General features: G+C 46.1%; 1 protein-coding gene across 3 annotated transcripts in view; it reads right to left on the reverse strand.

Moving 5' to 3' along the window:
- Window positions 1-1,469: 1,469 nt before the first annotated feature.
- Window positions 1,470-12,420, reverse strand: part of ncor1 (nuclear receptor corepressor 1) — a 50,072-nt gene continuing 39,121 nt past the window's right edge. For 2 of the 3 annotated variants that reach the window (XM_070843064.1, XM_070843062.1), the window contains 21 exons: window positions 12,014-12,099; window positions 11,699-11,867; window positions 11,481-11,606; window positions 11,294-11,377; window positions 10,936-11,186; window positions 10,414-10,723; window positions 9,570-9,794; window positions 9,172-9,372; window positions 8,607-8,756; window positions 7,634-7,849; window positions 5,892-6,027; window positions 5,146-5,630; window positions 4,841-4,957; window positions 4,290-4,438; window positions 3,964-4,181; window positions 3,725-3,868; window positions 3,176-3,318; window positions 2,913-2,966; window positions 2,623-2,817; window positions 2,347-2,523; window positions 1,470-2,254 (listed from right to left, as the gene is read on the reverse strand). In XM_070843064.1, the coding sequence (XP_070699165.1) occupies window positions 2,052-2,254; window positions 2,347-2,523; window positions 2,623-2,817; window positions 2,913-2,966; window positions 3,176-3,318; window positions 3,725-3,868; window positions 3,964-4,181; window positions 4,290-4,438; window positions 4,841-4,957; window positions 5,146-5,630; window positions 5,892-6,027; window positions 7,634-7,849; window positions 8,607-8,756; window positions 9,172-9,372; window positions 9,570-9,794; window positions 10,414-10,723; window positions 10,936-11,186; window positions 11,294-11,377; window positions 11,481-11,606; window positions 11,699-11,867; window positions 12,014-12,099 (3,839 nt within the window). In that variant the 3' untranslated portion in view covers window positions 1,470-2,051. The remainder of the gene's footprint in view (window positions 2,255-2,346; window positions 2,524-2,622; window positions 2,818-2,912; window positions 2,967-3,175; window positions 3,319-3,724; window positions 3,869-3,963; window positions 4,182-4,289; window positions 4,439-4,840; window positions 4,958-5,145; window positions 5,631-5,891; window positions 6,028-7,633; window positions 7,850-8,606; window positions 8,757-9,171; window positions 9,373-9,569; window positions 9,795-10,413; window positions 10,724-10,935; window positions 11,187-11,293; window positions 11,378-11,480; window positions 11,607-11,698; window positions 11,868-12,013; window positions 12,100-12,420) is intronic. The other variant, XM_070843063.1, reaches the window with a different exon arrangement.

The raw sequence follows: 12,420 nt of genomic DNA on the forward strand, positions 1-12,420 counted from the left end.
GTTTTCAAGTCTCAATTTCAAAAAGACAAAAAGAAAAAGTCACCACTGTGTGTTTGATAGAGAGCTGAAAAGATGCTCCAATTCTTTTTCGGCTTCATGTCGGATTTCTTTAAGATTCAAGTTTGTAAACTTTTTTTTTGTCATTGCTTTTGTAAACACATAGCATCCCATCTCAACGGGATGAACAACACAGATGTTGATAATGACAGGAAATAAAAATCTGAACATGTGCTATGACAAATGATTCAAAATCAAAGGAACAAAGGAAATATCAAGTTTAGAGCAGAATGGATTTGTTAACTGAGCAAAGTGAAAGCTGAAAAAGCCTAAATATTGTATTTTTTTTTCCACATATCCAAAAAAGACTTGTGAAGGAACGTTACTGCCATTTATGAAGTTGACCTAGTACAATTTATATTCAAAGCTTTATGCCGGTTGATTGACACAATGAAAGCAGAAATTAAGTGGTCATGGTTTTGAATCACCATGACAGCAAACTCCTAAACATTTAACGGTACCATACACTTAAAACTGTAACTGCGATGCAAGTGTCACACTACGAAATCATGTACCAGCTACAAGAAAAGACGAGAAGTCATAACATCCAGATTTCTGCGAGTGGTGGGGAAAACTTAAAGCACATCTTAGTATACTCCTGTGCTGGAGGTTGAATAAGTTACACAGCAGGTAGTATGCTTTTTTTTGTCAAAAGCTACAAAGCAAAAAAGTGCAACAATGGTGCAGACCATTCTTTATGTTTGGTTAGTTTTGTCTTCTTGTGTACTGGAAAGACAATTTACAGAGTTCAGATTTTTGTCAGGACAGTATCAAAAAAAAAAAGAGAAAAAAAGAAGAATAAGGAGGGACTACAGAAACAAATACAAACATCAAACACCAACGTATATCTCTGAGAAAATTAGTTAAAGCTGCCTTCTTTCTCAAGTCACAAGGCATGGCAAAACCTGACACACTTTTGTTTTCTTTTAACCATGACAACGTTGCAGAGCAGATCGTTCTGGACAGGCTGGAAACTGCAGAGAGAGACAGCTACATGTGACACACCATGGCTCTATTGAAAGAAAAAAAACAAACGAAAAAAACATTGGCTCACTCATTATTCAGACGGGGTCCAGGAGTAGTCATAAGGATATCTTTTTCCGGCAAAATTAAGCTTATTTCAGACTTTTCACCTTTCTGCTATGACACCAGTGTTCTCAACTTGTTTTGAAGACATTTCTCTGTCCAGAACGGGGTGAGACGATACCTCTACCATCTGATAGTTACAATCCATGCATCAAATATCAATGCTGTTTGAAATGTTAGTCTGTGTTTTGTTTCATCCTCGAATGTCCACGGTGTTCAGGCTCTGGTGGTGCTTGGTAGACGGCGCACAGGGAGCCAGAATCTCTGTGCTCCACTCGTGGTCAAGTACAAACCAAAGGTCCGGTCTCTCTTAGCGTCACTATGGTAAAAATATTAGAGTGGGTGTCAGGTGACGTGGGGTGGGCGGGTGGACCGGGAGAGACCAACTGTGATATTAAAGATTACACCCCTACTCTTCCCATTTAAAGTGGATCAATTTAAAAGCGACATTAAAATAAGAAATAGTCAAGTTAAGAAAAACACTGCAAAAGGTTACTCTATTTACATACAATGATTTTCTTAAAGACAAGGTATATCTTTACAGAAATCAAACAAAACTCAGAAATAGTCTCTTATGTCGTTTCTTTTTACATATTAAGTTCTTCTTCATCTTCACAATAACTCGTGCCGTCCCCTCAGTCGACTTTTGTTTATTTCCCCGACAGGCTGGGTGAGTGCTTCCAGACCAAAAGCAGGTCTCGTTCTGGAGAGCCCTGCCTGTCGCAGGCTGCTGCTTGTACTCTTAGCTAACAGCCGGGGGGCGCCATAGCACCAAAAATAAAAAGGACACCGCCCCATCTACATGTCGAGCTCGCCAGTGTGCGAGGTTAGTTCTAGGACAGGGGGGTGATCAGACAAGCCTCAACGCAGGCCTCTCCTCTGGTCACTGGGGCTGTAGCGGGCAGGGCTCAGTCGTCGCTGTCAGACAGGGTCTCGTATTGCTCTGACAGCAGAGACTGCCACACGCGCTGCTGGGCCACCGGGGCTCCAGCTGGAGGCGGGGGTTGCTGTTGCTGCTGCTGGCTCTGTATGGAGGGGGAAGCTATAGAGGTGGGTGGCGTGCTGCTCAGTATGCGCATGGTCAGCGGGTTGTAAGGGAACTGCATGGATCCTGAGCAGAGACGGAGGAGAGAAACAATTATAAACATATGAACAATGAAGCGGCTCCAGGTCTTTTATTTTACAAGAGGCTGGACAGTTCACCTGCGGATGAGGGTCGGTCATCCCAGCTCCACTGAGCCTGCGCTTGGGCTTGTCTGTGATAATCTCCCTCGGAGTGGACGGAGGACACTGAAGAGGGGCGCTCCGCTCCAGCGTAGGCCTGGCCCAGGTTGGGTGACTTGGATTTCCGGCTGTTGGCTTTGCCCTGTTTCTGCTTCCCTTTAGATCCACAACAGGTAGAATGTGTAAATCAGCAACATGTCTAACACAAGATCTTCTGAACATGTGAACATGTGCAGGGATGTCATTTGTGCCTACCCATACTGGGTGATGGGTTGGCCTCCTGGCGGGCATCACTGCCTGTGCCAGGTGTGTTGTTGATGGCACCGACTCCTCCCTGGTGCTCCTCCTGTCTCTCCTCCAAGTTGCCCATCAAGGCTTTGCGTATGATGTCCTCCAGGCCCAGGTTACTGGCTGGGTCACTAAAGGAGTGATTCCTGGGGTTGATACTGCCTACAGATCACAAAGCAATAAACCACACAATGAGAAAGGAGACATCACCTAGAGTGAACTGTGAAAGTGTGTGAGGGACTTTCACTGCTACTTACTGGAGCTGGTAACAGCAGGCAAGTTGAAAATCTCTGTGCCTGGTTGTGCGTTTCCTGCAAGACGATTATTATCATTTATTATTAGCTGGTGGAAAAAAAACCAAATGCCTGACAACAAATGGAGTGAAAACGATATGAGGAGCTTGAAAATGAGGTGCAATTACATACAAACACAAAAGTTTTTGCGTGCACACATATTAACAAAGATCGCCTGATACATGCGTGTTAGTTTGAAGGAGGAGGATAAGAAAAGACCCACTTACCAACATCAGAATCACCGACACCAGAGGAGTTCAACTTACGAAAGATCTCCTGCTTCTTGGATTTCACCATTGGTGAGGTGTTCTCCAGCTTGGTGAAGAAGGAGGGCAGATAGCTGACACTCCCCGGGGACCGCGAGTCATTCCTTGAACCACACAAAGGCCAAAGAGTCAAACAGCAAAGGGGTGAGGGGGCCAACACACCATTGGCATGTAACACTGTCAGCCCCACTGGGATGTCAAATTACTGCTGAATGGGGGGGGGGGCGCACATCATAAATTGATTTACAGTCTAATACAGTTGGGCGTCCCATATCAGCGCGTTAACAGGAAACTAACTTTGGCAATGTGTAGATCACATTTAGAAATACTGGTTATTCTAGGTGTCAACGCCTTTACATCCCAATACAATCCTCCAATCTACATTTTACTGTGATGAACTATTATTAACCTTTAAACAGTGTCAACACAGTTAAAATGGATTCACATTTAGTTTTGATATTGATGATATTGACACATAGCTACGAGCTGCAAACTGTAGAAATCCTGTACCTGATCTCAGAGTTATCAGCCTCTCTCCTTTGGGGTGGAGGCCCGCTAGCCTCCTGTTTGTCCATGCCTTGGTAGCTCTGTGGTGGAGAGATGGGCTCATAGTTCTCCATCTGCCTGCCCCCTCGCTCTGGAGATTTGCCGGGTCTGGACGGGGTGCAGAGAGACACAAAAGTTGGGCAGATGAGTGATAAATTAGTCTCCCTCTGATTATTGCAGAGTGAACCGGCTGGCCTGTGTACCTGGCTCTGGGCTTGTCAGGGGCATTCTCTGGGGACACTCTACTTGTGGGTCTCTGATGGTGTGAGGTCTGGACCTGATTCTCCGGACTGTAGCGGCTGGGTGCCTTGGCTCGCCCTGAAGAGGACACAGATGGCACCGCGCTCTGGAATGTGGCTGACGCGGAGGAGGAGACCGGAGGAGGTTCCTGGTTCCGGGCAAAGTCCTGGGTTATGATATGCTGCAGGACGAGAGTGACACAAATCCAGGCTGGTTACATGTGATGCGTTATGGGATGCATGTCTGGTACGTGCTGCATTTCTTTGCCTGATTCACCGGCATTTCTTACCGAAATGTGGTCTGCTAAGGTCATGACCCGCAGAGTCTTGGAGACTTGGGAGTAGCTGTCAGCCTGGGAGGAGGGGGGCTGCTGGGGACTGGGCTGTGGTGGCTCCCCTGACGACCGGTAACGACTCATGTCGTAAGTCCGCATGCCAGCTGGTGGGGTTCAGCAAGGACAGGGTGTTGTTGTTTTGGCGAGACAGTCGGGGTGAAGTGAGGAGAGATAAGACAGGAGGAGCCAATACACTGTATGCTAGCAGCAGCTGATCTGAACACCTGTTTGCAGGTGACAGGAATGACTTCAAGGGGAGTCTGGTGACGGGACTGGTGCAGAGGAATGGTGTCTCACATGACAAGGTCAGTGGGTTAAGTCATTCAAGCTATGGCATGTTTACTCTACTTGACAAGCAGCTAAATTTAGCCTTCACTGGCAAACCTGTTACATGTCATCTTTGACCTGAAGTACAGAATGTGTTAAACAATCATCAAATCAATTCAATCATCATACAGTAGACTACTTGTTCCAAAAATGGAAATGCTGAGTTGGTGCGTTCATACCTGCTGCCTGTTGTTGCCCTTCTTCTGGTTTGTCCTGCTGGGGTTGGACGGGGGAACTGGCCGGACTAATCACCTCAATGGCTCCTGCACTGGTGTTGTCATATCGACTGGATGACACTGCAGGACAAGTATGGACAGAGTTACTACTTATGCAAAGCAAAGGACACAATCTTAAGGTTTGGTCATGTCTACTCTAAGAAAAGAAGAAAACTTATGACTGTACTTGTCCACCCTGCTAACTGATGATTATGTGCAGTCTGAATAATGTCAGCTACTCTTAATCCACATTCATCCAACCCACTCACAGCTGCTAGAGGAGTCGGAGCTCTGAGAGCCTCGCTCTCGTGAGTCTTTGTCCGAGGCGATCTGCCGTGTGATGATGACATCGATGAAGTTGGCGGCTGTGATAGTCGTCTTTCCACGAGTCCGAAGCTCCTCTTCGATGCGGGACTTTGAAGTTTGAGGGCCCTTGTCCTTAACCCCGACTCCGGGGCCCTCGGGGTAAGCTGAATGGGGCTTTCCCCCGGGCAGAGACATAGCACTATATGATGACTGCATGGATCGCCTTTCTGCCTCCTGCTGCTGCTGCTGTTCAGAGAGGCTGGCTGCTCTTCGAGCTGCAGCCGACGAGGACAAGTCGTCGTCTCGTTCGTGTTTGCTCTCCTTCACCTTGGCCACGTCCATCTGAGGAGCTGAGGCTGCAGCGTCCACCAAAGCAGCCAGAGCATCAGCTGCAGTACTGTAGCGAGAGTTACTCTGTGCTGCCGCCGTCGCTGCCGCTGAATGGGGCCTTAAGAGAAAATAAAGAAATAAAGGTATCAACCATATTTCCTACAGGATGAGTTCAGTTAAAAGACAAGTGAGTTACCCAACTACTGAATCTGAAGTCTACTGTCCAGAGTGTTAATGTCAGCTACAGATACAAACACACAGCTTCCCAAGATTTTAAGATATATAAACTGAGGACACACCCCTGCATATACATGCATGCACACACAAAGAGTGCAAGTGAGCTGATGTAAATGCAGAGTTTGAATAGGTTAAGACTTACATTAGAGAGGTGATGACGCTCTTGCCCTGGAAGATGCTCGGCCGCTGCTGAACCACTACTTCCTGCGTCCTGAGTGAGGGAGAGGGGGAGTGCAGATAACCTCGACTCCCTGGCCTGCCCGGCTGCTCTGGTCCACCTGACATACACACGTGTACATGAAACATTCTGTACAGTGGGTTTCAAACATCACGACAGTATTAAGCTACTCCACTTTTACAGCATGCCCAGTAACAGCAGCACAAGGTTTCAGCAGTGACGCTAACCACTATGTGATCAAAACATTCTGAAAGCCTTACAAAGGACAAAAAATCTGCAGCGTAGAGTAAGAGTAAGAGTAAGGCAGTGTATACACAGCCTGAGTCGTTTTTTAACAAATTATATCAATGAATGTACATGACTGAATGAATGAATGAATTCTCTCTACTAGTGTTTTAATTAGAGACCAGCAGCTCTCTCCACATTCACTTCCAGACTGGGGTCAGTCTGAGAGGGATCCATCTGAATCTGACCCGGCCTCACAAACTTCATACTGACCGGTAGTGGTGGGCGGATCGATCCAAATATGGATAATATCGATACCAACGTTGGTATCGGTATTGATCGATACCAATGTAATGAGATCGATACTTAAGTTTCAGTTTCTTTCCTGTACGACAGCCAGGTCACCTCTTTAATGAAACCGCTGCAGTGTGTCTCTAAGTGCTGCTGCTGTCACAGCGCAGAGCAGGCTCCCTTTGCTCCTCCTCCCCCTCGCTTGTGTTTGATGTTGTACCGTCACGTGACTCGGCGGCGCCAGGCAACCAAGCACCGCCCACCACTACCGGCCTGGCCCGGCCAGCGGCGGACATACACAGCACAGAGAGCAGGAGAATGGCAGAGAGAAAGAGGAGCGCTGTTTGGTTGTATTTTCAGGCCGAAAATGAAACAACGGCAAGTTGTACGATTTGTAAAAAGGCTGTAAGATACTTGAACAAAGAATTTGTTAAATGTTTTACAATATTTGTTGTGAAGTGATAATTTTGTAGACTTTGTTTATTTAAGAAAATAATCCAGAAAGAAGTGCAATGAAGGGAGAGATTTAGTTTTATAATTGTGTTGTAGTTCCTGAACACTGCCTGAAAAAGAATTTGTTTTCATTTGTTCTCAAGTTATTTTGTGTTGTTTCTGAACAAAAACTTTTGTTGCGATAATAAAGTATTTTCTATTTACTTATCAACTTTGTCCAAATTCTTTCCTGAATTTTAACTGATTAATAATCTAAAAGGCAAATCACAAAAAAAAAGGTCATGAAAATTCATTCAGATTCAGATTGATGATGCATCCACCTTAATTTTTAAAAAAGTATCGATATCGGTATCAGCGATACCGGCCCTGTATTTACTAGGTATCGGAATGATACCAAATCTAGCGGTATCGCACACCACTACTGACCGGGACTGAAAACAGACCTGACACTCATTCTCTGCTCATTCTAAGACTAATGTGCAATGTGTTTGTTATTGATGTTTTAACTATGCAACTATGCAACTGACTACTACCGTTGAAAAAGACTGAGATAATAACATAGGGCATAGCAGAGAACAAGCGAGTAGGTCAGCAAAGACAGGAAATGTATCAGATGTTGTGTAATTCTATGTTGTATGGAACCAGTAATGCCTGTCAGTTAGATAAGACTGCTGTCAGATTTCTTATATCAAAAAAGTGATTTTAACAATCATGCTGCTGTTTTAAACAGAACTCACCTCCACGGATGTATTCACTGGTTCGCTCCCGCTCCCGCTCCCGCTCCCGTTCCCGCTCCCGCTCTCGTTCTCGCATTTCCCGCTCCCTCTCCCGTTCCCTGTCCCTCTGCTCCCTTTCTTTCTCCTTCTCTCTCTCTTTCTCCTGCTGCTCCCGGTCACGCTCCCTCTCCCTCTCTGCACTGGCTGCAGCAGCAGCAGCAAGGTGAGCCTGGTGGCCTGAGGACAACAATGACAGACATCACTCACAAGATTTATACATACACTTCGCACGGGTTCTCAGCAGGACGGATCAGGCTTCTTTTAGATATATGAGCCTTGCTGGCAACTCTGTGATAGACAACTCTGACCATCACAGCTCAATCACAGTGATACACTATCTCAGGAATTTGCCATATTTACCATTTCTGTGAAAACCATGTGTGCAACAGACCACACAGGGTCAACAACAGTGCGGCTGCTTCATCTGCATATCTCTCTAAAATATTCATAATGCCTTCAAACATGTCAGATTACAATTAAGACTTTTAGATTATTTTAGTTTGAGTAAAGCATAAAGATGACTTTATATTCTCATACAGAAATGGAAACAACTGTAGACTTCAGACCACTTCTCACTGTGATTGAGCTTCTTCAAGGCTTACTTTGGTTAATTCGTATCTCCACCTGTGCTGAGTATGACCAAGAATTACAAGACAGGCATCTCAGAGTTTCAACTGTACACAACAATGTTACAGATAACAATTCAGAGATGAGCAGGGTATACAAGGTACAAAACAAAGTCACGCTGTCGGCGTTCAACAGTCCCTCCCACTATGATTGCAGGGAGACTCGCTTGTGTGGACAGGCACAACGGACCTTTGACACCTCCGGCCAGTGCGGGGCTGTACTCTTATAGGTGTGAGGGAACACGGAGATCTTGGCAAGGAAGATAAGGGAACACAGGTGTAGGGGTGGGGAAGGGAGGGGTCCTCACCTGGCGATATGGAGGTTGGGTTGAAAGCCCTAGGAGGGAAAGGGGGCTGAGCTCCTGGGAGGTAGGCGATGCGTTCCAAAGTGGGAGTACCTGTTCCCCCAGGGTGAGGCAACAGGATAGTTGGAGGCATCTGGGCTAGATCAATAATCCCTTTTACAGACAGAAGCAAAGGGCCAACGGTGAACAACAAGAACTGATCCATCAATTTCTGAATGTATGAACACCGTATACACTTAGCTGTAACCCATCACCTTCGTCTGTTAGTGCTCCCAAATACGATTTGATCAATAAGAAACAGGGCTGCAAACGGAGTGGAATAGTGGTCAACTTGTAAGAGGCAACCACTCAGCAAATGGAGATTTTGATGACCGTACCCAATTGATAAATTGAGTAGTAGCCGAATCAGTTGCAGCCCCAATATGATGAGCAAATCAGCTAAATTTGATCAGGTCATTTGCTTCTGGGCGTCTGGAAAAGGTAGCCACTACTTCACAAGCACACAGTCTGCATACTAGAGCCAGGTGTTGTGGCAGGTGAGAGAGGGTCAGCTGGTGGAGGGCCGTACCTCGAGCTCCAGCTGCATAAGGGATAGCGACGGGCTGTTCCCGTGGTGACAGGCCTCGGGCCATGTCTGGCCGGGGGATGACTTGCATCTGCTGGGAAGTGATATAATCATTAAGGATGGTCTGCCGCGTGTTCTCCATGGTGTACAGCTGGTAGGTGTTGTGGTAGCCTGTTGGGGACGGCTGCCTGGGGAACATGAACGCTGTAGCAGGTGACAGAAGGAAAGAAAAAAGAAAAACAAAACGCATGAACAGAAGGCTCACAGATACACAGATACAACTTCTGACGTCAATAGCTGAAAAAGATCCTGGACATGTAGTGCCTATGAATAACAGGGACTGAGTTAAGGCTTTTGTTGTTGTGTTGTACTTATGGTAGAAACCGTGTTAAACTCTGTACCTGGATCCAGCACTCTGAAGGCCAGGGTGGGGTCGAGATGTGGAGGCAGGTGGGGCCGGTACACTTCCCCAGGAACAACAGGGCGGTGGTGGGGGTCAAAGGGGCTGTGAGATGCTACAGGGTCACCACCAGACACTGGGGACTTAGCTGGGACACTGTCCCTCTGCGTCGGGGTCATGGCACTCTTTCTTTCATGTGAAGCAGATTTCGCAGAGCTCATACCACCTTTGCAGGAGAGAGGACCACACATGACTCATCCAATTAGTTCATGCTTATTTTAACAACAACTTACTATCATTGCACAGCAGTACATCTGTCACAGAAAATAAAATCTGAAATAAAAGTTCACATAATTTGGTGTCTCTCTCTCTCTCTCTGTCTCTCTGTCCAACCTCCACCCAACCCTAACCCTGACAGAAAGCCCGGTTCTGTTCCAGGTTTCTTCCTGTTAAAGGGGAGTTCTTCCTGTCACTGTTTCCTAATCTAATCTCTGATGCTGCTCATGTGGGGATTCTTGAATCCATCATGTTGAATTCCTGAATCGTTGGTCTCTCTCTTATTAAAGAGTTTGGTCTAGACCTGCTCTTTATGGAAAGAGTCTGGAGATAACGCTGTTATGAATTGGCGCTCTATAAATAAAGATTGATTGATTGATTGATTAATGCCTTCAGCCGGGTGCACATAAGACATTACTCCTAATATGCTTATGCGAGCAAATAAGACGACCTGGTTCAAAAAGATAAATGTCTAAACCACATTTTAACTAGCATTGTTGTAACATTGGCACTGAATGGCTGAGAACCTAAAATGACATAGTTTGTGAATAAAATAGTTATGAATATACCCTCTGGAGCACGTCCCAGCATGGGTGATCCTCTGGACACAGGGTTGGTGCTGTAGTTAACAGGGGTCCTGCGAGCATTGGCGTCCTCGTACATGCCCGGACTAAGCTGGGATTTGTTAGCCTCCTGGTGTGTAGAGCGCAGGACGGAGGTGGTGGAGTTGACCACAGAAGTGTGGCGTACTGCCTTGCTCTCCTCGTATTTGGCTCTTTCCATGGCCTCGAGCTGGGGCATGCTGTGGGGAAGCTTAGTGGGACTGGTGATTAGGGACTTTACGTTGTGCTTGATAGCAGACTGGTTGAGGGAGTGAATCTGGGAAATGGAAGGACCAACAGGTCAGTCATCGACATCGCTGGTTAATATCAATATACATGTATAAATATATACATACAAGCTCAATATCAAAAGCTTTAAGGTACACATTGCTCCATCAATGGATCGCTGTACAGATCTGAAGAATGGCAGTAGTAAATGCTGTCCACATAAACATCCTGGCCACCCCTTCAGCTCTCTGACCGTCTTACCTGAGACATGGCCCCCTCCATAACCCTCCTGTCCGACAGGTCAGGGGCCTTGCAGATGTCCTGGCCAGCTTGGTCTTGCCGAGGGATTTCGTGAATAGAGCGTCCCATCTCCTTGATAGTATTGCCTCCCTCATAGGGCTTGCCCTTCCCGATACCCCCTTCGAAGGAGCGGATTGGGGGGCTCTCTCGCTTTATCTGTTTTCCATATTTCATGGCATCTTCATAGGTCTCTGCAGCAGTTCTAGGTGTTCCTGGAAAGATTTGAAAAGTATTTTTCTCATTATTATGCCATTCTCATTGATGCTACTAGCAACAGTGAGTGATTACTGGAGATGTGGCAAGCTTTACAATTAGCTACCTTGCATGATGGATCCAGTGATCAGTGGTCTTTCCTTAGAATCTCCATGTAGACCGTCTCTGGGCAATGCTCTGCTAATTAGCCCTGACAAACAAACAAGCATCATCACTGTCTGTTTGTCTGTTCTGACACGAAACAGATGCACCAGTATAAACATAGTTTATACTCAATTACACATAAGCAATACCTTCAAACGGAGCTCCTTCCCTGCCAGGGTGTCCCCTGCTCATGGGTCCCTCCATCATTTCATAAGTGCGTTTCAGGTCGTGGCCTGTTCTGGGGCTGCGGGTGTTTTCCCTGGGGTTCTTGATAGCTTTGGGACACAAAAATTCATAATCTAGTTTTTGACTTTGGTAAGAAATACTCATTGGGTTTATTTGGTGTGTCAACAACCAAAGCACCTACCATCATAGGAGAGGATGTGACCACTCTTGCCTTCATAGATGACATGACCTTTAGTCAGCTGTTCCCCTCTGGTCTTGTCTGGGCTGCTCAGGTCCTCTGTGGCCAGCTTTGTCATTGTGCCTTTCAGGAGGTCAGCAGCAATGCTAGACTGGGTCAGGGCTGGTGTGCCCTATTTTAGAAAAGAGCAAAGATATAATGCAACATAAAAAGCAAAAACACATTCCCTTAAATATATGACCAAGTGAAAAAGTCTGCCATTTATCCATTCATGGCTTCTATTACCCTAAAAAGAAAATCACTTGATCCATTTATTACCTGAGTGATTGATCCTCTGAAAGGCAGACCCTCGCCCACCTTTCCTGGGTTGCCTCTGCCGTCCTGTATGGATGGAACTGCAACTCCTGGAGAGTTACAGAGGAAAGAAGAGCGTTCAGTCAAGTGGGGATGGGCCTTGATTTGCATCTGTCGACCCACAATGAATAGAAAAGGGACTACATTCAGTCTCTTGCTCCAGTTTACCGTATGCCAAACCATTCACTGGTGACCTTAGTCCTCTCAAATACAATATGAAGCTTAACTAGCAATTAGGATAAATGATTCACAGCCTTAGTCAATATTTGGTGGCAATGTAAATGAGCAGCTATGTTCAGCAGCAGTGGGAATCAGATAGAGCCTTATCCACACGGGCCTATGTAGAGATAATAGCAGTGAACTTGTATTTG

The sequence above is a fragment of the Pempheris klunzingeri genome, chromosome 14, assembly GCF_042242105.1.
Source record: "Pempheris klunzingeri isolate RE-2024b chromosome 14, fPemKlu1.hap1, whole genome shotgun sequence".
Classification (NCBI taxonomy): Eukaryota; Metazoa; Chordata; class Actinopteri; order Acropomatiformes; family Pempheridae; genus Pempheris; species Pempheris klunzingeri.